The 25991-nt window shown below is 41.0% G+C and overlaps 1 protein-coding gene across 3 annotated transcripts in view; it reads left to right on the plus strand.

Annotated features, from left to right (window-relative positions):
* Positions 1 to 25991, plus strand: part of KCNIP4 (potassium voltage-gated channel interacting protein 4) — a 421219-nt gene that overhangs the window by 186618 nt on the left and 208610 nt on the right. Inside the window, exon 1 of one of the 3 annotated variants that reach the window (XM_042468879.1) lies at positions 24081 to 24195. The exons of the other annotated variants lie outside the window; for them this stretch is intronic. Within the exon in view, the coding sequence (XP_042324813.1) occupies positions 24096 to 24195 (100 nt within the window). The 5' untranslated portion in view covers positions 24081 to 24095. Of the gene's footprint in view, positions 1 to 24080; positions 24196 to 25991 lie in introns of those variants that run through there. 3 annotated transcript variants of the gene reach the window in all.

A 25991-nucleotide genomic window follows, 5' to 3' on the forward strand; every position in this document is an offset into this window, starting at 1 on the left:
AATCTCATGGCAGAATACACCCTGAATGCCTGACTGAAGGTGGATTCTGACAATCTCAAACCTTTGTCACAGGTCCCTTCTTCATTTCCTGCACTCTGATACCTGCATGCCCCACCTACTTACCTGCTTATTTCCCTCCCTCCTGCTGCAACAGTTGACTTCTCCTGCACCTTTCACACACCTGCTGCTCTTCCTTTCCTTTCATCAAGATCTAGAATGCTTCCCTTCCTTGCTGCTATAACTTCACTCCCAACCCTCTATTTCCCTCACCTTGCTGCAGTTTATGACACTGGCTGTCTGTAATCAAAAGAACAGAATCAGAAGGGATTGGAAAAAAGTGGAGAGAGTTCATAGTGGGCACAGCAGTGGAGAGAACATAGCAATTATGGGAATGGATTTGGTATGTGGCATCTTGGAAAGTCTGGCATTTTCCAGAAAACAAATCCCCCTTTTTTTCTTTTCTTTTGAGCTGGAATGAATAAAAGCAGGTAAGTTGGTGGGATTTTTGTAGCTTCTTGCATTACCTCTCTCTCTAGTTGCAGAATTTAGGATTTTGGTGGTGTGACTATCTGAAAATTTGTTTTTCTGAGTTGTTTCCCACAATGCAAATGTTTTGGCAAGAATGAATACAACTACTTGTGAAATTTCTGTGACTGAATATATCAATCCACTCTTGACTTATTGTGTGTGTGTGTGTTCTGTGCCTTCCAGTCATTTCCAACTTATGGGGACCTTAAGGGGAACGTATCATGGGTATTTTGGGGGGGTCAAGATTTGTTAAAAGGAGGTTTTCCATTCCTTCCCTTAAAGCTGTGAGCATGTAACTTGCCAAAGGTCACCAAGTAGGTTTCATGGCTGAGAATCTTTGTGATTAATGTAGCATTTCACTCTCACTTTGTGCAACTGGTGAATTCCTTGGCCACAATCTACTCAAAATATTATGTTCTGTAGTCTGCCCAATATATCCCAATGCTTTTGGCATAAATCTCTGTCCAAAATGACTTTTTCTAACCAATGCAACTCATTGGTTATAATGGGGGCACACTCTCACATGCACCCCACTTTGTCCCTTCCTGCTTGCCATCCCTGAAGGATAAAAACTGCAGACCCCAAGTCTGCAAATGGGGAGAGACAAGTGTACTAACTTTCTCCTAAAAGGCAAGGTTTTTGACAGCTGTGCCACTCTCCTCATGCCTATTTAAATAATCATCTTTCCCAGAAGTAGTAAGATTTCATTCACCTTTCAAACCCTTGTAGGTCCTGCCTTTCTGATATTACAAGGATTGGGGAAAGCAGGACATTAAATACATACATACATACATATACACATACATACTGCTGTCTTTTAATTGTTGAGGACCATTTTCTCTAGGCATGTTTGTGAATTGGGATCTAAAATTATTATGTGATGCCACTTTGGGTTCAAGGATATCACTGTAAAATAAAAGGAGAAATAAATTTTAAAAGTAGTTTTCCCTTCTAAAACAAATTGTAGTTTTTATTTGAATTAGAAGTTTTGTACATTCTTCAGATTCTTGAAAAGACATCTGTAGTGAGGTTTCAGTAATATGTATTTTAATGTATTATGTAGGTTAAAAGACTAGATTAGCTTTCTTTAATTGATTGACAGAATTAATTTTCTTTAATTGCCTTATTTATTTATTTTACCCAAGGTTTGTTTTGAAAATATGAGAAATTGCTGGTTCCAGCTGTCTGTTTAGTACCAGAATGTCAAGCACACTCTGTTTAAAAAATCACCCCTTGACAACAGCGTTGTTTCATGTGATGCTGGGAGAAATTCTTATGCAGTTTTTGTTGGAAAACCATCACCTTGTCTTGTTAAAGGGCTCCGTGATATGACACATAAAAGACAGCTTGAGTGGGAAAATGGAACAGACAAGCAAAATAATATGGATTTCTTTTCTCCAGAATCTAACTGTCAGGACAACCAGCACCAGCACCAGCACAGATGTATGCTATGCTGAACATAATGTGAATTGAACCAGTTCTAGTATAGCCTCAGGTGCAGAACTCTGGTTAGATAATACAAAGTTTTATTATAGCACTCCTCTTGGGAGGCAATATGAATTGGGTTCTGATTTTGAGTTGATGCTGTTGAAACACATGCAGAAGCTTGAGCCTGGCCCCAGAGAGCTGATGCTCAATCTGAAGTAATGGTAAAATAATGGAAAATTAGTTTTAAACACCTGTGGAAAGAACCATGCCAGATTTTGAGGACACACTGAGAAGTTTTGTTATCCAACAAAGAAAGATTATATGTATTTATGCTGTGCTTAATTCAGTGTTCAATACCATTACCATTACTTGTATCTTAATTCAAAGTTCTCACGATGCACGCTCAACTCCCCCCACAGAGAGCTCTGATATCATGCACCAGTCCACACGGCATGCAACATCATGGTGCGCCTCCGGTGCTGCATCCATATGAGGCAGCATCGAGCCACTTTTTGCAGCACCTTTTTGTGCCCTTGAAAGGCTGGATCAGGGCCATGACCCCGATCTGGCTAGGAAAGGTGCGGCGGCCTGCCTCCCCTTTGGGGTGGTCTCCATGGGTATTCAAGGGTGCGGATCTGAGATCAGCAAGTTAGGAGGGGTGACTGTACTGCACTCCATCAAAGCACAGGAAGGTAATGAAAAGCTGCATGACACTTCTTGTAATGACTGAACTACTGTTCAGCTCTTTCTTTTTCTCTCCCTATTGTCCCCCCCCCCCACTTTTTCCCCTTTAAAGTTACATTTCTTGCATAAGGAAAGACATAGACCTATGGCTGGAAAAAACAGCTGGGTGATTTCATGGTTTGATCTCCACTGAAATATGAGTCTGATTCCCAGTTTCAAGAATTTTATTGATGGTTCCAGATAGTATTGTCTTCCACCTTTTACCCCCTTGTGTTTTCCTGCTGCTGCTGCTGCTTCTTTCCCCCACCCCTTTCCTCAAAAACCCAAAAAGGGTTTTTGCCGGCACCTGCTTTTCCTCTGCTGGGGAGCCACAGCCGCTGAACTGTGCGGCTTCTCTGTGGAGGAAAAAGAACCTGTGAAAAACAGGTTCTTTTTACTCTGTGGTGGTGGCATAATGAGTGTGCCAGTGGCGCACTTGGTATGTAAGCGTTGCATGGCGGCATGCAGACGCCATGCAGCGCTTACATAACAGTGGCAGCGCCCATGTATACAGGGCACTGTCATTGTTACGCCCTCATCACATGCGAGGGTTGCGGGGCATGGGGGTATTCTGCCCCCAGGCAACCCTAGCACGTTATGAGGGTGTCACATAAGGCCCATCTGTACCAGGCCTCTATTAAGGAGAGAAATATAGAACTGCTGCACAAGGCCCTTTGGTAGTACTAAACACAGTATTCTAGGAACACTCACAGAATGGTCTTAGACCAGTGGATCTCAAACTGAGGGGTGGAAGGGGAGGGGAGGAGAGTTGTTTAAGCAGAGTGTGAGATTTGGAGGCTCTAATCCCCCCTCCTCCTCCTCTTCCTCTTCCTCTTCCCAATTTTTTTAATGTGTAAAATTTACACACATGTTGAGTTACATACTAAATTTACTTAAATAAAATTGTTCTAATTTGAACAGTGTTATTTCCTTATACAATGAGACCACAAGAATATCCATGAATGTGCAAATGAAAATACACATACTTCATATTCATACACTATGTCGAGGAGGGTGCACAATGTCCATATGTAGATGTAATGGGAGGTCCCAAGGGTAAAATTTTTGAGTACCACTGGCTTAGACAAAACTTTTGTCACACCACAGCCATGTCTTGTTCACTGGATTTGAATGGGTTTCAATCATAGTTGTCTTTACTTCATATCCTTGTTCTTCTGTTGCTTCTTCCATATTTTTTCCTTGAGGAAGAAAATCTAGTCCAGAGAAAAGCACTGAATTTTTAACAATGTCTTGTCTGGGGTAATCTAGGATGCATGTGCTTAGAACAAAGACTTCAAAGAACTACTGTTGTCATTTTTTTCTGTGAAAACAAGAGTAAAGCTATGCCCCCAGAATGGCTCCCCCTGGAAATTGCATGCTAATTCCAGTGTCATTTCCTGTACTTCCATATGAACTAGTTACCATTGATGCACTCTAGGCTTGTTGTCATGCTTCATCTGAAGAAATTCTTAGGGTTGGTGGGCTTCTGGTTAAGGTTGGCCATCTCAGCAGAATGGAACAGTGCCTCGAGGATTCTCCAGATGTTTTCATTAATCTTAGCCCCATCATGAAACCAAGATGCCAAATGGGATTTGCATTTGTGTGTGTGTGTGTTTTCACAATATTTGTGAAGTATTCCAGCAAAATCCTTCAGGGATAATCTATATGAGGCTTCTGGCCCATGTTGAAATCATTGATTCTAGTGTAACAATGGACAACCTATGAGTTTACAGGTGCTGTTAGCAGCCTTAGCATAACCAGTGATGGGAAATTATGGGAGTTGTGGTTCAACAATCTCTGAAGGGTCACATGCTGCCATCCCTGTTCTAGTGAACAAATGTCAAATGTTTGAGAAGAGAATGTGAAATGACCTCCTTTGCATCCCAGAGTAAGCAAACTCTTCCATTAATAACAGAACAAAGATGTGCTTAACAGTTACATAGTGCATGAAAATCTTGAGGCTATCCTGGCCTTGTCAAAGGTCCCATTCCACTTGCTTTATTGGTACTGATGTCACAAATGGTACAGCAGTCTCAATTGTGCCTTAATGGAAGTTTTCCACTAAGTTTTCTGCCCATGGTCAAGGTCAGTTTTAGCACAATTCAAGGTCAGCTCTATACAATTTGCTCCTAATAAGCACTACAGGCTCCTTTGACAGTTGCCATATGTATTTTTTCCACTGGGGTCAAGCTCTTAGTAAACCTTGGTGAATTTACACAGCAGCTTTCCCTTTGGAATGAAATGGCCATCTCTGTGATCACTGTTAATAATACTCCCTCCCTGCCTCCATGTGCATCATTCATCCCATTTGTAGCAGCTTGGAAACTCTATAAATAGTGTGGAATGCTGAACCGTTTTCATGGTATGTTGGCATAAACCTGAAGAATGAAGGAACTGGTGCCCTCATCATTGCTGGGGTTACCATGGAACCCAGTATCCTTTGGAACACCTTTCTCTTGCCTAATTTGCTCACTGTGCTCGAATTGCAATGGATAAAAGGTATTTCTCAGTGTGAAACCTATTAGCCCACATCATTTCAAGGGGCAGACAGGACTTAAATAGCTTTGCATAGCCAATAAAAGTAGGCAGGTGCATGCCAGCAGCCTCCTAATTGAAAACAGAAAGGGGGATATGTAAGTGTAAATGCCCTCCTAACTGTTTGCATAAATCTGAATACATTTGCATAGCTCTGGAAGCAGCAAATGAAGAGTGAATGTGAAACTGAGGGAATGAATGAAGCAGAGACCCAGAAATCAATACCATAATGCTTCTTTTTTAAAACATATTATCACTTTATGATTTGCCCTGGAAAAACCTAGCTCTAGCACATACACACTATTACCATATAAACTGTCCATCCTTCCCCAATACATAGGAGACTCTCCACATGCAAATAATATTTTATTCTGCTCTGTGTTTCTCTGTAAGATATTTCAAATTTCTATAAGCTTAGTTTCAAGGCATTCTAGATCCTTCTCTGCAGACTTACTTTGATGCAAAGTGAGTGTATGTATATATGTGTATTTACTGCTTTCTTTGTTTCTGGTTACATCAGAGGAGAATGTGCAACAACAGAGGCTGTGCAGACAGCCCTGAATGGGGGGCCTCCAGATGCCCTTTTACAGCCAAATTGGGGCCATGGCAACCGCAGGCAGTGGTCCCGATCTGGCCTTTTCAGAGTGTGACAAAGCACTACAAAAAGTGGCTCCTTTTGTGCCCTGAAAGGGCACGATAGCCATGGCACTGCAGCTTTACAGTGTTCTTTTGGCACTGCGTCATGCAGATGCAGTGCCAGAGGAGTGCCATGATGCTACACCCGGTGCGGGACATGGCATCACCCCACCCTGTGAACAGAGCCGGGTGTGCATTGAGTAGACACTACACACCAACTCCACCCCTAAACCGGCCTAAACTGCTGGTCTGCACAGGGCCATAGAAACTGTTAATGTCCCATCCCTTTCAATGTTTGAGAGCCCAAAATTTTAGTAAAATATACTGCCTAGAAAAACTATTTGTCATTCTTATCTCCAAAGTAGTGTTCTAGAAGGAGGAAATGACCTCAGTGTGGTCAATTATACAGTGTTTGGGTATTCTTAATTTATTTTAGGTTGTTTTTATTATCTTTTTTATTATCTATTTTAGGTAAGTGAAAACTTTTTAAAGTAGGCTTTTCTTGTACTGGGAAATATGTTTGAAATGACGAAAGCAAAACTAAAATGCACCTTATGTTGAAAAGTGAGTAATAGTTGCATGAAAATCTAATTGGTAGATCAATAACTAGAAAGACTAATTTATAAATTAAAATTGCTTTTATTGGTTTGCGGCCGATAAGAAAATACCCAGAAATATCAAATATATCTTTACTTGCTGTCAGATCACATACTCAAGGTATGAATACTTTTCTTGACCATGAGAAGCATCCATGTATTATTAATTCATGGACGAACTTAGAGACAATCTAATTCATGAAGAAATATCCTTGTTCCTTGCTATATTTCTCTTTCAAAGCTTCTCAACACATACTTAATTTTGAATAAAGTAGTCTCCTTTTTTATTCTTTCAACAAGCAAATTCAGCAATGATTTTCCCCACATCCAAACTATTTATTTTCTCTCTGTTTCAACACAACATTTGAAGAAAATCTTCTCTCTTCAGATTTAGTAAGTCTTTATTTGAAACCTCATCTGTGTTTTACCACTTAACTGAGTGATACTAACTTTGGGCAAACATCTAAAGATGTGCCAAGACGTTTTACAGTGGACCCTTGCTATACATAGGCGGTCCATTCCGGACCACTACCACCCGCATAAAGCGAATTCTGCACATGCTCAAGGCCCATTTAGTTGAATGGGGCATGCTCCTATGTGTAATGTGGCACACGCACCATTCACCTAAATGAGACTTCCCATCAGTGTGACCTCAAGTTCGCATATAGGAAGCCTGTATATGGGGCAGGGCAACTGTAAATGTTTTATACAAGTTATTATTATTGAAACAGAGCAATCTATCACATGATTTGGGAAGGAACAGAATTTTGCGGGAAACGTGATTGATTAAGGATTAAAAACATGGGGTCTTTCTTGCAGAGAAGCTTAACTTGTAAGATTTTCTCCTTTACTTGCTTGTTTTAATGTTTCAAATAATGTTTGTATGAGAAACATTCTAATGTATAATTCCTTGATTGCACCCTGACCTGGTAACAGACCAGAAACAGAAAAACATACATGGACATGCATGAAGGAATAGATTTGGGGAGGCGTTACAAACCCGGTGCTGCTGTTTGCTCCGTGAGGGAGCCAAACCGTGCGGCTCCCTTACGGAGCAAAAAAGAAGCTCCAAAATGGAGCTTCTTCTGGCAGTGCGCTAATGATGCCGCGAGGCGCCAATGGCGCATTCGTGACATCATTAGCGCCGCGTGATGTGCGGACGCACAGCATCCGTTACGTCAAGATGGCGGCGACCATGTGGAACAGCTGCCGCCATTTGTTACGGATAGAGTCCGTAACAGGAATAGGAGCGTCTGGAAGAGACGCCCCCTTTTTAAACTGGGATGTCCTGAGGACGTCCCAAGTGGCGGTTTGTAACCCGCTATAATTTAACAAAATTATAACAGCTAATACATTCACATGTTGAAGAATTAATTCAAACAAGGACAAATTAAAATATAAATAAAAGTAGAAGCTAAAGAAGTCAATTACATACTGTATGTAGCTAAATCATTTAATAAATCAGTTGTGAAGCCAAAAGACATATTTTCTGGGGCACTGCTAATTCTGTTCACTAACAACAATAGCAACAACATATTGTTTTAGTGCCAGACTGAGCAATAGACTCTTTCAAAGTCAAAACATACAAAAATGTAGATCTTGAGTCTTTTGCATTTGAAGCTTAAATAGAAATTCTATAGCCCCTTCAATATAGAAAAACTGCCTCAGATTATATGGGGCTTTTCCTTTGTAACAGACCAAAGCTGAAACAATCATCTCCTGAAACTGAGACTCAAGGCACTTTTAAATAGAAATTTGGACATCTAGTTGTCATGTTTAGGGAGAAATTTAATCATGCAATTCCACAAGACACCATCAACCATGTTTCACTTAGACATGTCATATTAGACAGTTTAAAAACAAACATGTCCTCCTGTTTTAAGTTCAAGGCAAATAAAAATTTTCAAGAAAATCCACAACACTGGATCAAACTGTCCTCTTTATGTTTTGTGCTTATTGTGTAGCAGTGCTTTAATACAGTTGGGCTTCCAAAATGACTTTAGATAATAATTATTTTCCCACAGGATAGAGAACAACACATTCTCTTTTTATGAATATAGTATGCTTTTCCAGCATGTGTAGCTATATAGAACTTTAATTCAAAGTTGTCTCTTAACTTTCTAGTTAAATGATTATCACTATGCCATTTAGCTAAAGTAGAACTTACCCCTTCTTATGTGTTTTGATTAGAAATATGGTAGTCTGTACAAAATAAATAGCATTTCCCCCAATTAACCAAAGAAAGGTAAAAAGTAATAAAAAGGAGACCCTGGAAATTATCTTTGAAAATCACACAAAAGGATTCCTTTGTGTCTATACTCTTTTTGAAACTTTAAAGATTCCCCATAAGGCATTCCCCCAGGTTTCTTTGAAGCTAGATGAAAATGAAGTTCAATTCCTTTTGTGAATTCTTGATCACTTCTGACATTATTTCTTTTACAGTAGTAACCTACCATATATACTTGACTTTGGAGCTTATTGTCCAGCATTTTAAACCAACTCCAGTCTCCTGGCCTGGAGCTGGGATGTCGGATGGAGACGGGGATTTTCACATTGCCAGCTGCCATCAGCTCGGGTCCCAGCTGGGTCCCAGCTGCGCTCCGCCAGCACTTTTTAGAAGCCAGAAAGCTTTCCAATTTCTAAAAAGTACTGGCGGAGCACTTTTGGGACCCAGGCTGATGGCAACTGTCGGTTCGGTGGTGATTTAGTGTGTGATAATCCCCGCCTCTATCCTGTGTCCCTGGTTTAAAATGCTGAGTGATAAGTTCCAAAAAGTCAACCTCAATTATAAATTGAAGGCAGGTTTTGGGGCCAAAATTAAGAATTTGGCCATGATAAGTCAAGGGTAAAGCTTGGAGGCTCCTTCAGTGTTTATATGTCGAGGGTAAAATCTGAAGGCTGCTTCAGCGTGTGCCTGTGTGCGTACAGCAAGAGAGACTCTAATTGAAGCTGCTTGTTTCAATGTTGGTTTCAGCTGGCCAGCATAGGCTGAAGAAGGTTTCTGTTTATTTAAATGCAATTTATCACTCAGGACTCTTTCTGTTTGGCTCAAGAAAAAAAGATACTATCTTCCACCACATGGGGAAATCTGAAAGAGCTGCTGTCACATTATCATACTGACCTGTAAATAAGTTAACCTAGTACATTTTGAAACACTGAACCAGGGCCGACAATCTGGAGGAGACCCATAGAACTTAAGAGAATCAAGGAATGTTACAGTTGTGAGCGATCTTAGAATTCATTTAGCCCAGCTGTCTGCTCAGTGTAGGGTAAGTGCAGAACAACTGTAGCAACAGCCTCTGCTTAAATTGTTGTTGTTAACTACCGTCAAGTCCATTTTGACATATGGCAAATCCCACTCTGGAATAAAGTTCTCCACTTCTGCCCTAAACTGTAGATACATTTAACCACAGTTGCAGGCTTGGAATGCAAAACCACAATTAATGGAAAATAGAAGCTCTCTCTTCCTTTGACAAGACTCTGTGGGAAGAGGGGAGTTCAAGAACTCAGGTTTTGTTCATGTAGTAGTGCACTATTGTTTCATGTTCAAACCAAATCTACTTTCCAAGATACAAAATATACTAATATCCCTCCAACGCATGCTTTCCTAAGGACCCGCCTAAAGAAAGCATGCTAAAGAGATCTCATTGTGGTTAATGAGAGGCCCTTTGTCTGAAATCCTTTTAATCAATCAGTACTGGCCCTTTTATTCCATACACATGTACTAAGTCATTAATTTTAGGGAACTGACCAAATTATATAAACATCTTTAGACAGCATTATGGATTAAGGTCTACAAGCATATGTCAGGTGTGGATCAATGGAAGGAAGCCTTTGGTAAAGAAAAACTCTCAAATGAGAATGGCATTAAATGTATGCTGGGAAGCTTATGCTTAAACCTTTCCAGTGCCGAACCTTTAAAAAGAAAATACATGACTTTTTCATGACATCCTCCCTCTTCTACTCAGTGTATTTCTTTGATCTCAAACTTCCAGGATTTGCACCAGAGGTGCCTTACTTTTTGATTTCTGCAGTTTAACCTCTTGCATTCCCATCTGGTATAAACTGTTTCATATTGTATTTCATAGTGTATGACAGTTTATTAGCTTATGCTGTAACCCATTTCTAGCCTTCTGTAAGGACCCCCATGAGGAAATCATGGTAAAGAATTCTTGTTGAGGTTAATGGGAGGACCTTTGCCTAAAGCACCTGACCCATGTATTGCAACAATTCATACCTTAGGTATGTGTGTGTATGTTTGATCATCTTTGCTTCCAGGGAGATTTCAGACTTGATCCATTCAAGGACCCATTTGTCTTTTTGGCTGTCCACAGTATCCCACTGCATGTGCAATTCTAACTTTAGTGCACAGCTGTATATCTTTACTCTTTATTGGTGAAAACCAAACTATAAATGCAAATGACCCAGTAAAGGTGAGGTGGTGGAATACAAAAGTCACAATAACCTGATATTTTTATATGGACCATCAGCCTGGATGTTAAGGAAAGCAGTGGGAGTGGAATGGGAAAGAGCAAACCTAGGAATTGATGCTTGAGCTGTAAAATTTGTTGTTTGCGACAGTCTAAAGGCAGAATGTAAAAAGTGTTAGGCAGACCTAAGATGACTTTGCTGGGTGTGAAATAGATGTCAGAGTGCAGTGATAGCTTTTGAGATAAACAACAGGAGCTCTTCCCACCCACCCACTCCTTTTTTTGTTGTTGTTTTCAAAATGTATTATTTATAACAGACAGTTATTTGGGTCTGTCTCTAGCACTAAGTAGAATGCAGGTCCCCTGTACACAGCCAGAGTAAAAGGAAAGATGGTAGTTTTTACATTAGGAAACCTGGAGATTTATATTAGGTGGTAGATGAAGTCAGGAATCAGTAGCAGCCAGATGAGGTGATATTAATTAGTAGTGGAGAGGCATAGAAACTCCTGCCCACAAAGTTAAGTCAGTTGAAATATAGATGCATCATGGTGAGAGATGGGCTAAAGGTTTGGCCCACTGTGGTTGCATGGAGGCAGGATCAAATCTTTTCATTCCTTTTGCCTTCCTAGTGCTGCTTGTTTCCAGTGGCAACATTGATAACAGGGTTTTTCTCAGTGGCAGTTAGGGGCAATCATTTTTCAATTTTATTTTGCCATGTTGTTCCTGTGAGTGATTCTACATTATTTTTTATCATTTTTCACAGGGTTGTTGTGAGGTTGGAAATAGTGGTCACCAGTGAGAGAGTCATTTTTCACAGCTAATGCTCTTGTGAACAATGCTATTTGATGAGACAATATAGCTTATCTCACAGTCCCCTGGAACGGACCTGGCACATTACAAAAGGGGGCGGGCTGGGAATGGAAGGAGGCATAGACACAGGAGAATGCTGCTGCCAGAAGTTCCCATTGTGTTCCAGATGCGTCTCCCAGGAGGCGATTTTCAGAAACTGTTTACAAAGCATTCCTGAAAATTGCCTCCTGAGGGACGCATCTGGAACGCAGTGGGAACTTCTTGTGGGGGCGGTGGCGGTGGCATTCTCCTGTGCGGTAAACTGCATTCAATGCCACCTCCTGTTCCCATCCCACCCCCTTTTGTAATGCACCAGGCCCATTCCAGGGGCCTGTGCAATAAATTCCAGTGTTACCGCTTGTTTGTACTAAGAGGTGAGGTCATAGTCTGGCAGACATGGAAACTCATATGCTTACCAGAAAGTGACACCAGTGCCTCTCTCTCAATAAGCCATCATGCTAGCTATACCTGACAGCTTTCCTGGCCATTCCTTGGCAGTTACCCTCAGAGCAAGAGACCAGATTGACAGGTTCTGTCATACCTGCCATGGGTACAACTTTCCACAAAGGTGTCCAGTTCCAAATGCCTGAAAGTGAGGAGTCATTTTTTTTTACAGTGAGGTATTGTGAGAAAAAGGTAGCTATGTATACAACTTGTGCTCATTTGGGTGAGCAGTGGCAATGGGGGGGGGTGCAGAAGCAGAGGGGATCACAGAAAGGGGTGTGGGAGATCTGATCCTCCTATCCTCCCACAGTGCCATTCACAGGGGCAGGGGCAAATGGAGTGTGGGACCAGGAAGCAGTTGAGGGGAGCATGGAAGGATGATAAATTTATCCTGTTTCCAACATTTGCCTCACTTGTCCCTGAAAGAAACCAAACACCTCCCTTTAACTGCCTGCTAAGAAGATGAATTGTTTTGATTAATTCACAAATTTCTACTATTCTGTTCAGGACCACGAAGAAGAAGCAATTGGGCAAGCAGCCACTGATAAGAGGAATTATTGCAAACTATACACACTCTCATCTGTCTTCTTTCTTTCTTTCTTTCTTTCTTTCTTTCTTTCTTTTCTTATCCGACAACACTTTAGAGCTGCTTTCTTGTGGGGCAAAGATATTATGTCTTTGTCCTCTCCACATAATTTTATTTTTATTCACTGCTGTGCTAAATCCGAAATAGTTGTAAAAGAAAGAAAGATTTTCAAATTCATCCATGTTGGTTTTACATTGAATTACAGACAGGCTGCCCCTGTAGATTATCAGATGGGATCTGGTGCGTTTAAAACTGACAATCTGTTAATGTTGCACTTGGGGGGGGGGGGGATGTCACTTAAATTATGACTGGGATAGCAAGGCCATGGATTCACGGAAAGAACTCATTCAAGTTCCTGCAGATAGTTCTTTGAAATTTAATGAAAGAGAAATAAACATCTCTGAACCATGACAAATAACAATAAATTTTTACTTGACAGTAGAAGGACCTCGTTACAACTTATTATAGTGCCTTCATTTCTTTCAGTCGATATTTGGATGTCCAACTTCTTTCACTTTTTGCCTCTCCAACTATTTGTATCCCTGTTGGCTATCCTGTAGCAGGCCTCCTACTCCTGCTTGCCCCCCCCCCAGCTGTTGTGTACCTTACTGGATGGTTGGACCCTCTGTCTCAATCTTCCACTTTAAGATTAGTATCCAAATAAAGATGCTTAGGACCAGAGTTCTAAAATGTCTGGGGAGTGTGTGGCCCTCCAGATGTTTAGCGACACAACTCCCACCATCCTTAACATTGGGTAGGCTGTCTAGAGCTGATGGGAGTTCGTGTACAGCTACTAGTGATTCACATGTTCCCTAGTTCCAGCCTGAAAGAGAGATCAGTGCCTCATTCCCACTTACAGATAAATCGATGTGCGATCCAAATCAATGGATCAATTCGACAGTGGAGCTACATTTGCCCAGATCGCATTTTTCCCTATAAAATAATCCACTTGTGGTTCACATTCATGCATGAATTCAATTCACTCCAGCTGGCCAAAGGGCAAATTTAAATTGATTCTAATCTGCATCTGGTTCAAACTTGCACAGAAACAATTTATCGAAAATGATGCTGTGGGCGGGACAGGCATAGCAGGCTCCATCTTGCAAGGCAACAGACTCCTCCCCCTTATGTTCTCTCCCACATGCACAACAAACTTACTCAGGCAAGTGTGGTACAACTGTACCTTTAATAAGAAAATAGCTTTGTATTCAGTAGATGATAACTCAAAACATAAAGTCCAATCTTCAAGTCAGACATTCCCACTTCCCAACACGACAGGGCTGGTTTCCCAAAGCTTCTCGTGTGGACTCCACCATTCATCCTCCAAATCCTCAAGGTCTCTGGTTGTCCATTCCCCAGAGCCCGCAAAAGCCCAGACTCCCTCCTCTTGAGGGTTCTGGCCCCTCACCTCCACTTGGGGCCTCTGCTTTGGCCTTAGGGCTCTTCTTGGAAGAGGCACAGGGACTCTGTCTCTCTCTGGCCTCCTTAAACCCTGTTCTTTCCCTTCCCCGGCCGCCGCTGCCCGACCAGCTCTTCCGCATCCATCCGTCCTCCCCGCACGCCTCAGCCCTTCTGCTTTTATACTCCTTCCAGCTCCTCCTCCTTCCACCACTGGCTCCACCTCTGGGTTAACTTCCTCCTGCAGAAAAAAATCAGTGTCAAAAAGATACGGGTTAAATGGGTCTGGCGCCAGGCCTCCCTCACCAAATTGCTTCAGTGATTTGATTTTAGTGGGAACCAGGGTAATATGAACCAATTCAAACTGAATTGCGATCAGGTTTAAAAGGTAGTGGGAATGAGACCCAAGAGATTAACTTGCTCAAAATACTATATGAACACAAATAATAACTATCATTCTGTCTGTCAGACAGAATAAAACTCAAATCATATTTGTACCGCCAGTCCATTTCCCAAGGGCATACACATTATTGGGGCACACACAAGGGTCAGGTTCATTCATCTGTCTTGTGGGGTCACTTCAAGGTTACTTTGATGCCTATTTTTGTCTCTGTTGTGCATTCCAAAATCAACCGGATAGTTTCAGGTACAAAATACAAACAAAGATTCATAGTGAAGACAGCAGCGACCTTCAAAAGATTTCAGAGGTTCCACTTGGAACTCTTGATTAGAAAAAATAAGCTGATTAAGTGTGCTATTCTTTTGGAATATAAATAAAGCAAAACCTAATAGGCAAGTGTAGAATTAATAGCCAGGAAAAAAATGGGCTAATTGATACAGTAGGAACAAAGCTAGGAAAGGATCTCACCCAACAAGAATGAAGAGATTCTGCTTGGTGCCACCCTTCTTCCTGATACATTTCCCCCCCTTCTACAGAGTAGTCATTTTGTTGTCTGATTACTTGGATAGGTTTATCACTTTAGCTTTTGTCTCAACCTGTCATGGAAAGTTACAGTCCCTTAATGCTTCTGAATGAGAAAGATGACCATGAGTCAAGAACTGAGCAGAATGTTGGGTAGGAACTCAGGTCACAGGTTCTACCCCTCCCCATGTGAAAATACAAGGAGGTAATAGGGCATCCCACCACTACCCTCTTTCATGGATTCAGTAGACCATGAATGTAGGAGAGATGTCTCTGTGTGTAGAGACTTCCATCCAATCTGGAACCTTGCCCATTTGAGGTTCTTCATTGTGGAACGCCCCTTTGCAAGTCTAGCTGTATATGAGGATGTCAAAGCGGCAAGGCCAACAGCCACAGTTCCATGGCTTCTCCCATTTATTTTGTAGAGGAGAGCCTGTTGACTTGGTTAGTGGGAACTGATGGGGACAGCACATTTTGGTGTTTGCAGTTGGAATAGTCAGAGAATACAGAGGGTTAGATGTCTGGAAATAAAGCATTTTTGGAGGCAGCTTTCTCTCTTTGGATTGAATATGGAGTGGTTGAACTGCTATGTAGGAGGAAAACTTTGCAACCAGTGGTACTCCACTTGCACACTTGAAAGTAAACCGTATAGGCACCATATAACTCTCTCAGCACTCGGTTACAGGATTGAAGAAACTGTTTCCATAAATGTGGTGGGGTGGATTCAAACTTCCCACACTTCAGAAAGTGGTCCCTTTTCTCATCTGCCTTTGAATTAGTCCCCTTATCTACACCAATGGCTAATTCCCAGAGCTCACAAAAGCTGGGGAGGGGGTTCTCTTGGGAACATGATGAGACTGTGGCCTACACACACACACACAGAGACAGCTTATGTGCACCATTGCTTTTTCATGGTTGCCATTCTCTATCAGTATGAAAGTACTTTTAAATACTGGCATAAGTCATATGATCAAAATGTGCGTCATTTTATTTGACATTTTAAAAAAACAAGAAGAATTGAACACATTCAAAATGGAGGCTCCATTTTCACTACTGTGGTAATGTGAATGTCAGTAAGGTTATAATGCCATGGAGAGATTCAATCGTGGTAAATGTAGTGGGAACTTCAATTTGGTATCACATGATCGAATCTCTCCAGATGTCCTCGGTACAAAAACATGAGTGTGAATGACCTCCTGGACAGTAATAAGTTATGCAACTGACAAGAGGAGTTTCATACCTGTGTCAGACTGGGGACACCTCTACATTTTTACAAGCCGAAATGGTTTGTTTTCAAATTATTGAACAAGGGCCCACACCAAATCTGATTATTGCTACAACCCACAGTATGTGAACAAATATATCTTAAGTACTCTTCTTTCTCTCCATTCTTCAGATCCACCTCCCACCTCCAGGAAAAGTAATAAAAAATTTCTGCATATATTGCTTTTGATGCCATTCAGTGGCATGTCTAGTTATGTTTCTGGATTAAAAGGAGCAAGACCTTGGCTTCCTAGAATCCTCTACCAATGCCCTAAATCTAGAAGTACTTGCATGTTAAAATCTCTTTCCCCTTAATTTATCCTCTTGCATTGCTTCAAAGTAACTCTCATTTCTTATCAAAGAGAGAGAGAGAGAGAGAGAGAGAGAGAGAAAACACATGCTGCTCACAGTAAACAGATTTCCTGTTTTAAATTCAAAATCCTTTGGCATTTCTGGATTACAGAAAAATTAAAGCAAGACCAAATACACATCTACAACTGTTTGCTTCTTTTTCTTTTTCTCTTTAATCTTCTCCATCTAATCCTCTAAGTATCATCTAAGTTTAAGAATAGTGATGGAAAGCTATAAATACTTGGGATGCATTTAGCCTTCAAGAGACTTTAAAACTTTCTTGTAGGTTAAATAAATCAGGGGATTATTTGGCTATAGAACTTTCTGTTTCAGAAAAAAATCAAACTATTAATTTGTAATGTGGAATTAAAACACAAATGCTTCTCAAAAGAAAATAAACCATAGAATGATTATATTACTGCCCAGAAGCTAACTCAAAACCCAGAATTTGTATTTTGTTTTGATTAGGAGTGGACAACATGTGGTTCTCCAGATTTTGTTGAATTGCAGCTTCCATGAGTTCTATCCAGCATAGCCAGTGGTGAGGATTGATGGGAGCTGCAGTCCAACAACGTCTGGTAGGCCACAAGTCAACAAACTTTGATAAAGACTTTTAGCATGTGCTAGCTGTACAAAACTGCTGCCCCAGTCTCTGGAGTTTGGCAAATAGGAAAAAGGAAACAAGGCTATCTATAGGCATTTTGCAGGGGAACTTGAACTTGGAGAGCTGTGCTACTGCATATATAGGATGATGAACATGAATAGTGGAGTTGTTGCCAAATGTCTCAAGAGGCCTGATGTCTCAAGAGGTGAACTGTATCCTAGGAGTGAAGATCCAATATGTTAAAGAGTCTGACAACATTAATCAAATCCTTTGACCAATACCTCTTCCTTCAAATTCATGCTGAAACATGATCCTTTAAAATACTTCAAGACGATTAGATGTTGATGGGGGACAGAAAGAAGGCTAAACTGTTCAATACCTTCTTTCAGGGACGTAGCCAAGGGGGGGGGTTTCTTGGGATCCAGACCCCCCCCTCCCTTAGAAAAAAGAAAGGGGGGTGGTTGCGGCGCCCCCCTCCCCCACCCCCCTATAATAGGGGGGCCTTTTCGTCCCCCCCCCCCCCCCCCCCGCTTCCTAAAAACCTGGCTACGTCTCTGCTTCTTTGCTTCTCTTTGTCTTCTCCCAAAAGAGAAATAGTGTTCTAACCAGTGAAAACAGAACAAATGATGACATAAAGAGATTGCCATTCAGAATAGATAAGGACATAGTAAATGAATACTTAGAGGCTATGCAGACTGCCCCTAAGGGGTGGCCTGCAGCCACCTCTAGCTGTGCCAGATCAGGACCATGGCAACCACACACTGCGGCCCTGATCTGGCCTTTTCTTTTTACACCCTGGAAAGGGCTCTATACTGGGGCACCTTGGCTTTAAGGTGCTCCTTTGGTGTTGTGTCATGTGGATGCAATAGCAGAAGAGCATCATGATACCGCACATTGTCTGGCGCGGTGCCACACTGCCCTGGGGCAGAGTTGGGGCCTGTGTCATGTGGCTGCCATGCCCAGAACCCCCCCCCCCCAGGCTGTCTTTTATGGCTGATGTACACAGCCCTTTAGCTACTGTAAATGAATCAGTTTTACCAGGGCTGGATGAACTGCATCCAAGAGAATTAAAAGAACTTGCAGATGTACTTTCAGAGCCACCATACACAATCTTTGAGAATAAGAGAATAGAAGAGGGCCCAGCATATTGGAGAGGGCAGATGTTGTCCCTATCTTGACAAAGGGCAAATAGAGGATTCAAGCAATTATTGATTTAAATAAATCCTATTATTGGCCAGTCAGTTTAATTTCAATACCAGGAGAGGTTCTAGAAGAAATTGTTAAATAGCCAATCTGCACATATTTAGAAAGAAATGATAAAAGCCAGCATGAATTTCTCAAAAACAAGTCTTTCCAAACTAATCCTTTCTCTATTTTTGGTAGATGGAGAGTGCTATGGATGTAGTATATTTTGATTTCAGTAATTGCCATTGTGCCCCATTATATTCCTGCAGGCAAGGTAGATAACTGTAGCTTCACCATGTTACTGTTAGGATTCATAATTGGTTGCCTGGGCAAATCCAGAGAGTGCTGATCAATGGTTGTTCTTCATTTTGGAGAGAAGTGAATAGTGTTAAAATCAATGCTTGCAAAAGTATAAACAGATCTGGGTAACAACTGGATTTGTCATTCAAAGTAGAGCTAGGAAAGTTTATTTGATTGTATTGCAACTTACATGTGTTGTTTAAAGCAGTGCTTGAAAATATGTGAAAAACAGAGATGGAAACAATTTTATTTCTCCTTGCCCCCATTCAGATTCCATGGTAAATATACAGAGTGTTGTTCTACATGCATGTAACTTTATCTGGTTCAGTGTGTGTGTGTGTGTGTGGGTGGGTGGGTGGGTGGGTGGGTGTATTCTTGACTGAAATGCACTGAGCTAATTTGTGGAATAAAACCTTTTTCTGTACATTTTGAAACCTAGGGACAAAACAGACCTCGCCAAAGGAGTGGCTTGCCACCATCCCTTTGAGTGCCAGATTGGAGCTGCGGCAACCACATACCACAGCCCTGATCCAACATTTTTCTGGGTCAAAAACAAGCAGCAAAGTATCACTTCTTTTTGGCCTGGAAAAAGGACACCCTTGCCACTGCAGCAGCACTTTTCTGTGTTCCTTTTGGCATGCAGCATGTGAATGTCACGCCAAAGGAGCACCATAATAATGCTGTCCGCCATGTAGTCAGGCAGGTGGCATGATGCCAGCTTGGGAGTGGCATCATTAAGGCATGCAACACCCCCAAGGCGCCCCCAAGCTGGTGCTTACTGCCAGTCTGTATAGCCTGCTAGTCTTTCTTTTTCACATGTACAGTTCAAGGCCTGGCTTCTGACCTAGAATCATAGAATCATAGAATAATAGAATTGGAAGAGACCGCAAGGGCCATCCAGTCCAACTCCCTCCCATGCAGGAAATCCAAATCAAAACATCCCCGACAGATGGCCATCCAGTCTCTGTTTAAAGACCTCCAAGGAGGGAGACATGGAAGGGTTCTAGACTTTATTATATACAATGTGTATAATACAATAGGACAAGTCTTCTGTCTCCCTTGCCTTGCATGTAAGCAGGCATTTACCCATGATACTATTACTCTTAACGACACTTTCCCAGTGTTGAAGGCAACTAGAAGACAGAATGGGGGAACTGTCTGTTGCCTCCACAACAAGAATCCTGTTCCACCATGATTTTTCTGCCAGTTCTTTAGTTTCTTACCACCTTTTTTTACCCATTTTGTGTCCCGATTCTGCAACTGTGGGCTCTGGCAAGGATGATGGATGGTGGTTCCATAATACATATTGCATCATTCAGTAGTGGTTGATACAGAATTCCAGCTACCGTAACTGTTGTTATTTTTTATGCATGAATTATACAAAGCCCTGGTTATTGTTTTAATTTCCCTAGACACACATAGTGAGGCAATTTAATATTTTTTTAAGCTGCCACTGAGCCTCCATGAGTGATGATATGATTAATGTACCACATTAAAGCATGATATGCCTCGATTTATGTGGGAATGCTTTTGAAACCTTTGCTATCCTATTAATACAATGAAAAGGAAATGCTTTGCTCAAGTTCTCCCCCCCCCCCCACAGCTTCTGAATGCATGAAAACGTTTCAATTACTTCTTCTGTTGTGCAGGAGGAGGGGAACCATCACTTTGAGCTCTTATTGTGAATGTTGGTCTGAAGGCTTTTGTGTGTAACATCAGCAACTGTTGTATTGAAGGTGACTCAGACAGTCTGTTTACAGTTTGCTTACTGGTTCTATTCACATCACTGCCTAAAACAAGGGAAGAGATTTCAAAATAGTTTAAGTGTCACAGCTTTTCCCCAAGGACCTTGGGCAATTATAGTTCTTTGTAGGTGCTGAGAATTCATTTGATGATGTCAAATTTAGCAGCCTAGAGGCAAGCAAAATGTTGGGCTGGGATTATGATAGAAAGTCAAGCTAGTTTGCCAAGATTTACAACCTGAGCACAATTCGCTTTAAGAAGACAGGCCTGTATAGGACTAAGTAGAACATTTTTGGCTCATTGTGTCATTTTAGCAGAGCTGTAGCACAGGGACTGGGTATGCACCTAGCAGACAGTGTCCTTTTCATTCCCCAGGAAGGACTACTATCTGAAAGCCTGGAGAGATTCAGTGCACAGCACGCACTTTACTGAGCTAGATGGACCAACCTGGACCAAAGCTAGATGGATGAACCTTTAAGACAGCTTCTTGTCTTCTGTACTTATGCCTATAGACACCAGCCAAAGTGCAGGCCACCTACCCAGGGTATTGGCACTGAAGCATAGCAGAAAGTAGGCCAGGAACTTCATTGTCTAATAAGATGCCACTTTGGCAATGAACTGAGACAGATCTTGGAATTAAGAAGTATAGTTAACAGTAACAAATTATTTTTGGGGAAAAAATAACAGAATCATGGAATCATATAATTGGAAGAGACCTCAAAGGCCATCCAGTCCAACCCCTTGCAATGCAGGAACACACAATCAAAACACCCCCAACAGAGGGCCATCCAGCCTCTGTTTAAAAACCTCCAAAGAAAAAGACTCCACTACACTCCAAGGGAGTGTGTTCTACTGTCAAACAGCTTTTACTGTCAGGACGTTCTTCCTAATGTTTAGGTGGAATCTCTTTTGCATTAATTTGCATCCATTCTCCATGTAATAGTCCCTGGATTAGCAGAAAACAAGCTTGTTCCATCCTTAACATGACATCCCTTCAAATATTTAAATAGGGTCATCATATCACCTCTCAACCTTCTCTTCTCCAGGCTGAACATACCCTGCTCTCTAAATCACCCCTCATAGGTTATGGTTTTCAGACCTTTCACCATTTTGGTTGCCCTCCTCTGGACATGCTCCAGCTTGTCAACGTCTGTTTTGAATTGTGGCATTTCTGACATATAATAACAAGTTACTTTATTGTTGTGATGACTTGTATCTAGTTATTTTTAAATTTGAAGAATCTCTTAAAGCATTTTGACATGGAAAAAATGTTTTATTCCTGTCTTTTATCAATTTAAGCTCCCCCCACTACCAATTAACAGTAATGGGAAGAGAACAAGTAACACAATGAGTTAATTCTTTATGTTGCAAAAAATAATGGCAACTAGAATCAGTAACAGGAATGACTGCTAAAAAATAATGTTACATTCCATGCAAAGAGATATGAACATTTTAAGGATGAGTTGGTTACATTGGAACTACTGGAACTCATGAGTAAGAGAGAACATGTGGCTTTTTCTGTATTGCCACTAAATTTGCTACCTCAAAGGTAGCATGGGAAGAATCAGGAAAAAGCCTCACTCATTTCAACATTGAGTTGGTGGAAGAAGTGGGCTCCATTGCCAGCCCCTCTTCTATAGCAGAAAAGACAATGTTTGGAAATTTACTTTTAAAAAGCCATTCATTCCTGTTACTCAATACAGTGTTCAAAAAGCTATTGATTGTAATGATTCAATATAGTGTTTGTTTGTTTTTGCATTCTTCATGTTCCTCCTTAGATTTTTGCTATTTTCATTAGGTGGAGGCATGAAATTTGGACTGAAATAAAAATGTCATAAAGTGTGAAAATCTCCAATCACAATGTCTCAAAAGGTTTCCCATAGTGCTCTTTATAAGCAACTTTTTAAAAGGACTGTAAAAACTTTTTCTCATACATTACATTGTAGGTAACTGCATTACTTGTAACTCATTAGTTCCAGGTTGTTAGAGGAGGGCACAAAACAGGGGTGTACAGAACGGATGCCACATGTTGCCTACCCTCGGTGTAGCAGGCAAAGTAGTAGTGCTAGAGTCCCAAGGTTTCCCAGCGTCTTGTAGGGTTATAGAATTGTAGCGCTAGGAGGAACTGCAAGATTTATCTAGACTAGTCCCTTGTTGATAAAGAAAATCTACAGCTACATCTCTCCTGGAGATGGCCAACTAACTTAGGCTTTAAAATCTCCATCAGGGATGTAGCGGGGGGGGGGGATCTGGGGGTCCGGACCCCCCCCTTCCATTAGAAAAATGAATGGTGTGTGCTGCTGCGCCGCCGCACTCAAGCCCCATTATATGGTGGCACTTAGTCTGGACCCCCCCCCTTCCTAAAATCCTAGCTACGTCCCTGTCTCCATGTGAAGAATTCCTGAGTGCTTCTAGTGTTGAAGAGATCTGGCTGACAGGATGGTTTGCAGGTCTACGGATCTAGAGACAGTAAAAGTTCTGTACAGTCCCCAAGCAAATAATTTTTGTTCCTTTTATTATTCTTGATTTTTTTTAAAAAAAATGTTTACTCAGATATATGTCCTGCTGATCTCAGCAAGAGTTGATTTCTAGAAAGTTGTCTTTAGGATCCCATCCTCCGCTTGTATGACTTTTATAATGCAGATGCAGGTAGCCTGTGGCATTCTAGCAAGGCTTAACTAGGACTTTGAACTGTATTTTGATTAATGTTTTGGCCCAGAGCAGTGCCCCCAGTTTCTGGGCTGGTAGAAACCCACTTTGTTTGGGAACTACCAGGCAATTATGCTAAACATGGGAAACTTTTCCCTGCTTCCTGGATTTCAGATTGGGTGCTGAAGGGTGATAAAATCCTCTTCCCTAAAGTGATTACAAGCATCTTTGGGGAAATTACTACTTGCCAAACAGTTATCTTAATGTCTTTGGTACATCTTACAGTATATTTGCATATGGATTACCAAGTACTGTAGCTCACAGAGAAGTTTACTACATTAGTTTTCAAGAAAGGAACATCTAAAGATTTAATCGTCTGTGTCTTTACATGTTCTCAGTCTTACTTTGAAACCACACCTTTCCGACCCTCAGTGTCCAATGCAAGTCCACATATTAGTTAGCTTCAGTTTCCCAGGCAACTGAATATCCACAACAATGCTACGGTTTCAGCCATCCTAGTATATGAGGAAAGAAGGGGGGTGGAAATCTCCCCAGATGTGCAGCTCCCATTTCAAGATGCCTCATATTCTGCAGTGGACAATCTGTTGGATGATCTCTTGGGCCCTGGGGTAATCGGTACTTTTCTCCACACATGTCTGTTGTTTTGTGTCATGGTGATAATAAGCAAAAGAATAATCCTGACAGGCCAAGAGTTTATCCAGCTGCCACTTCTGGCCTCCGCTAGTGTAGATCGAATGCATTCACACTCTCTGTCAGTCAGTCAGTCGGTCTCTCTCTCTCCCTCTTCCACCCCCCTTTCCCTTGCCGCTGTAGATTTCTTAATGTAGTTTAATGGCTTTACAAAGAAAGCCAGGCAGACGAGTTCTTTCCTCAGTAGCTGTGCCGGACCATGACCTAGCTCACCATGAACCTGGAAGGGCTTGAAATGATAGCTGTCTTGGTTATGATTGTGCTCTTTGTTAAAGTGTTGGAACAATTTGGACTGATTGACTCAGGCTTTGAAGGTAAGAGAGTGACTTCTAAAATTACTTTCCATTTCTCTTAAGGGGGAGTTGTGCTATGAATGGCGTCTGTTAATGAGACTTTTACGCTGCTACCTGAGTGATCTTCAAAGTAAAGCACACGCTGGGGGTGCTTCAGGGTAAATGTTGCAAGTCAAAGTGTTGCTCCCCCCCCCCCATCTTTCTTAATGCATCTGAACTGTAACAGTCACTGAAAATATTCCCACGTACTCTAGGGGAAGGGGATGTGATGGGAAGAAAAGTTTAGCTAAGATTCCCGGTAATTGTATTTGTATTTGGTTTAAGAGGGTGAATAGATATGACTTTTACATATTTTTTTTCAAACCTGCAAGTTGTGCTTTACTATAATGACAGATCTAAAATTGTGTGAGAATGAAGGCTGGGACAACTATGCAATGTAAACCTAATTCTGCCTGTAATAATTTGTAAAACAAACTTTCAAATGATTACATTTGGTTGAGAAAAGTTCCATTTACTACAGGATTGCCCTGTAACTTTGTATTTTCATTTCCAAGTACTTTATTATTTGATTCCGAGTAATTTATAGTACTTTGTGTCCAATTTGATAGCTTATTTCTAATTTAGAAGACATGACTGAAGCAAATAGATATATAGATTTTTATTTTCCATATAGTTGCATAATTTTGTCTGTTAACTAATTTTGTAATTCAAGTTGTTAAAAGGCTTGATCATTTTGCTTTATTGATCTACACTCACTGCATAGTTATCAGCATATAGTCCACATACTGATTCTCTACATACAATATAATGTAGAGTGAATAATTGTTTTATCAAGTTTTTTTAAGGCACCAATCTGAAATATACCTGGCATGCATTCAAAATATTCCATAAATGTGCACTGTATACCATAACTGTGCACATGGCACTAAGGACTTGCTCTGTCAGTAGATTAAGGTTTTAGAATATAACAAGGAAAAAATCAGCAAGATGTAAGTTTGCTGTTCTGGCATGGCTTAAATTAATCCTGTTTATATAACCCTTTAAAGAAATGTAATCTTTTCTACAATTCCTTGTACGTGAGAGAAAGTTCACAGGAGGCTGTGTTTTCCTATTCTGTGCTGCACATTTAGGAAGCACACACATTATCAGCATTAATCAACTGCAGATTCTGAGACGATGATGCTTCCTCAGTCACAGTACCCAGCACATTTCTGTAAAGAAGATTATTTGGGAAGCTTATGTATCCATTAGAAAAAATACAGTATAAATCATGGGGTGTTTACTTTTGCAGAGCTATTCATAGTTGCTGACTTCATTTTCAGAGAAAATGGGCTATGACAAATTCATTGATCTCTTTCAAAAATGCTGTGTTAAAATAAAGTGTGTTGCTAGAAATTCATATTTGTAAATAATTGTACTTACATGTTAGGGGTTGTTTCTGTATTGTCTGAACAGTTGCACTTGTCCTCCCAGTGTTTCCAGAGCAGATTCTAAAAGTGGCTGGGTGTTTGTTCGTGGGTTGTGTTAAGCAGTAGACTGAGAAAGCACACTGACTTGCACGGAATAATCCTCTATGGGTCTGTAAGCATCTAGGCAGCTCAGCTGAATATTCTTGTTTCTAGCATTCGCCTGGATGTGTTTTGCCTCTTTCTCTTTATCAGATTCTCCTCATTCAGACATCCAACTAAGGGTGAGCTTTGGAAAGAATGCTTTGCCAATGTAGCCCTAGAGAAATGCAGAAGTAGTGAAAAGAAGTTGGGAGAGAAGTGCTGGAATGCCATTAAGTAATAACATTTATAAATAGATAGAAACCAAAG

Source organism: Sceloporus undulatus, chromosome 5 (assembly GCF_019175285.1).
Source record: "Sceloporus undulatus isolate JIND9_A2432 ecotype Alabama chromosome 5, SceUnd_v1.1, whole genome shotgun sequence".
NCBI classification, from domain to species: Eukaryota; Metazoa; Chordata; class Lepidosauria; order Squamata; family Phrynosomatidae; genus Sceloporus; species Sceloporus undulatus.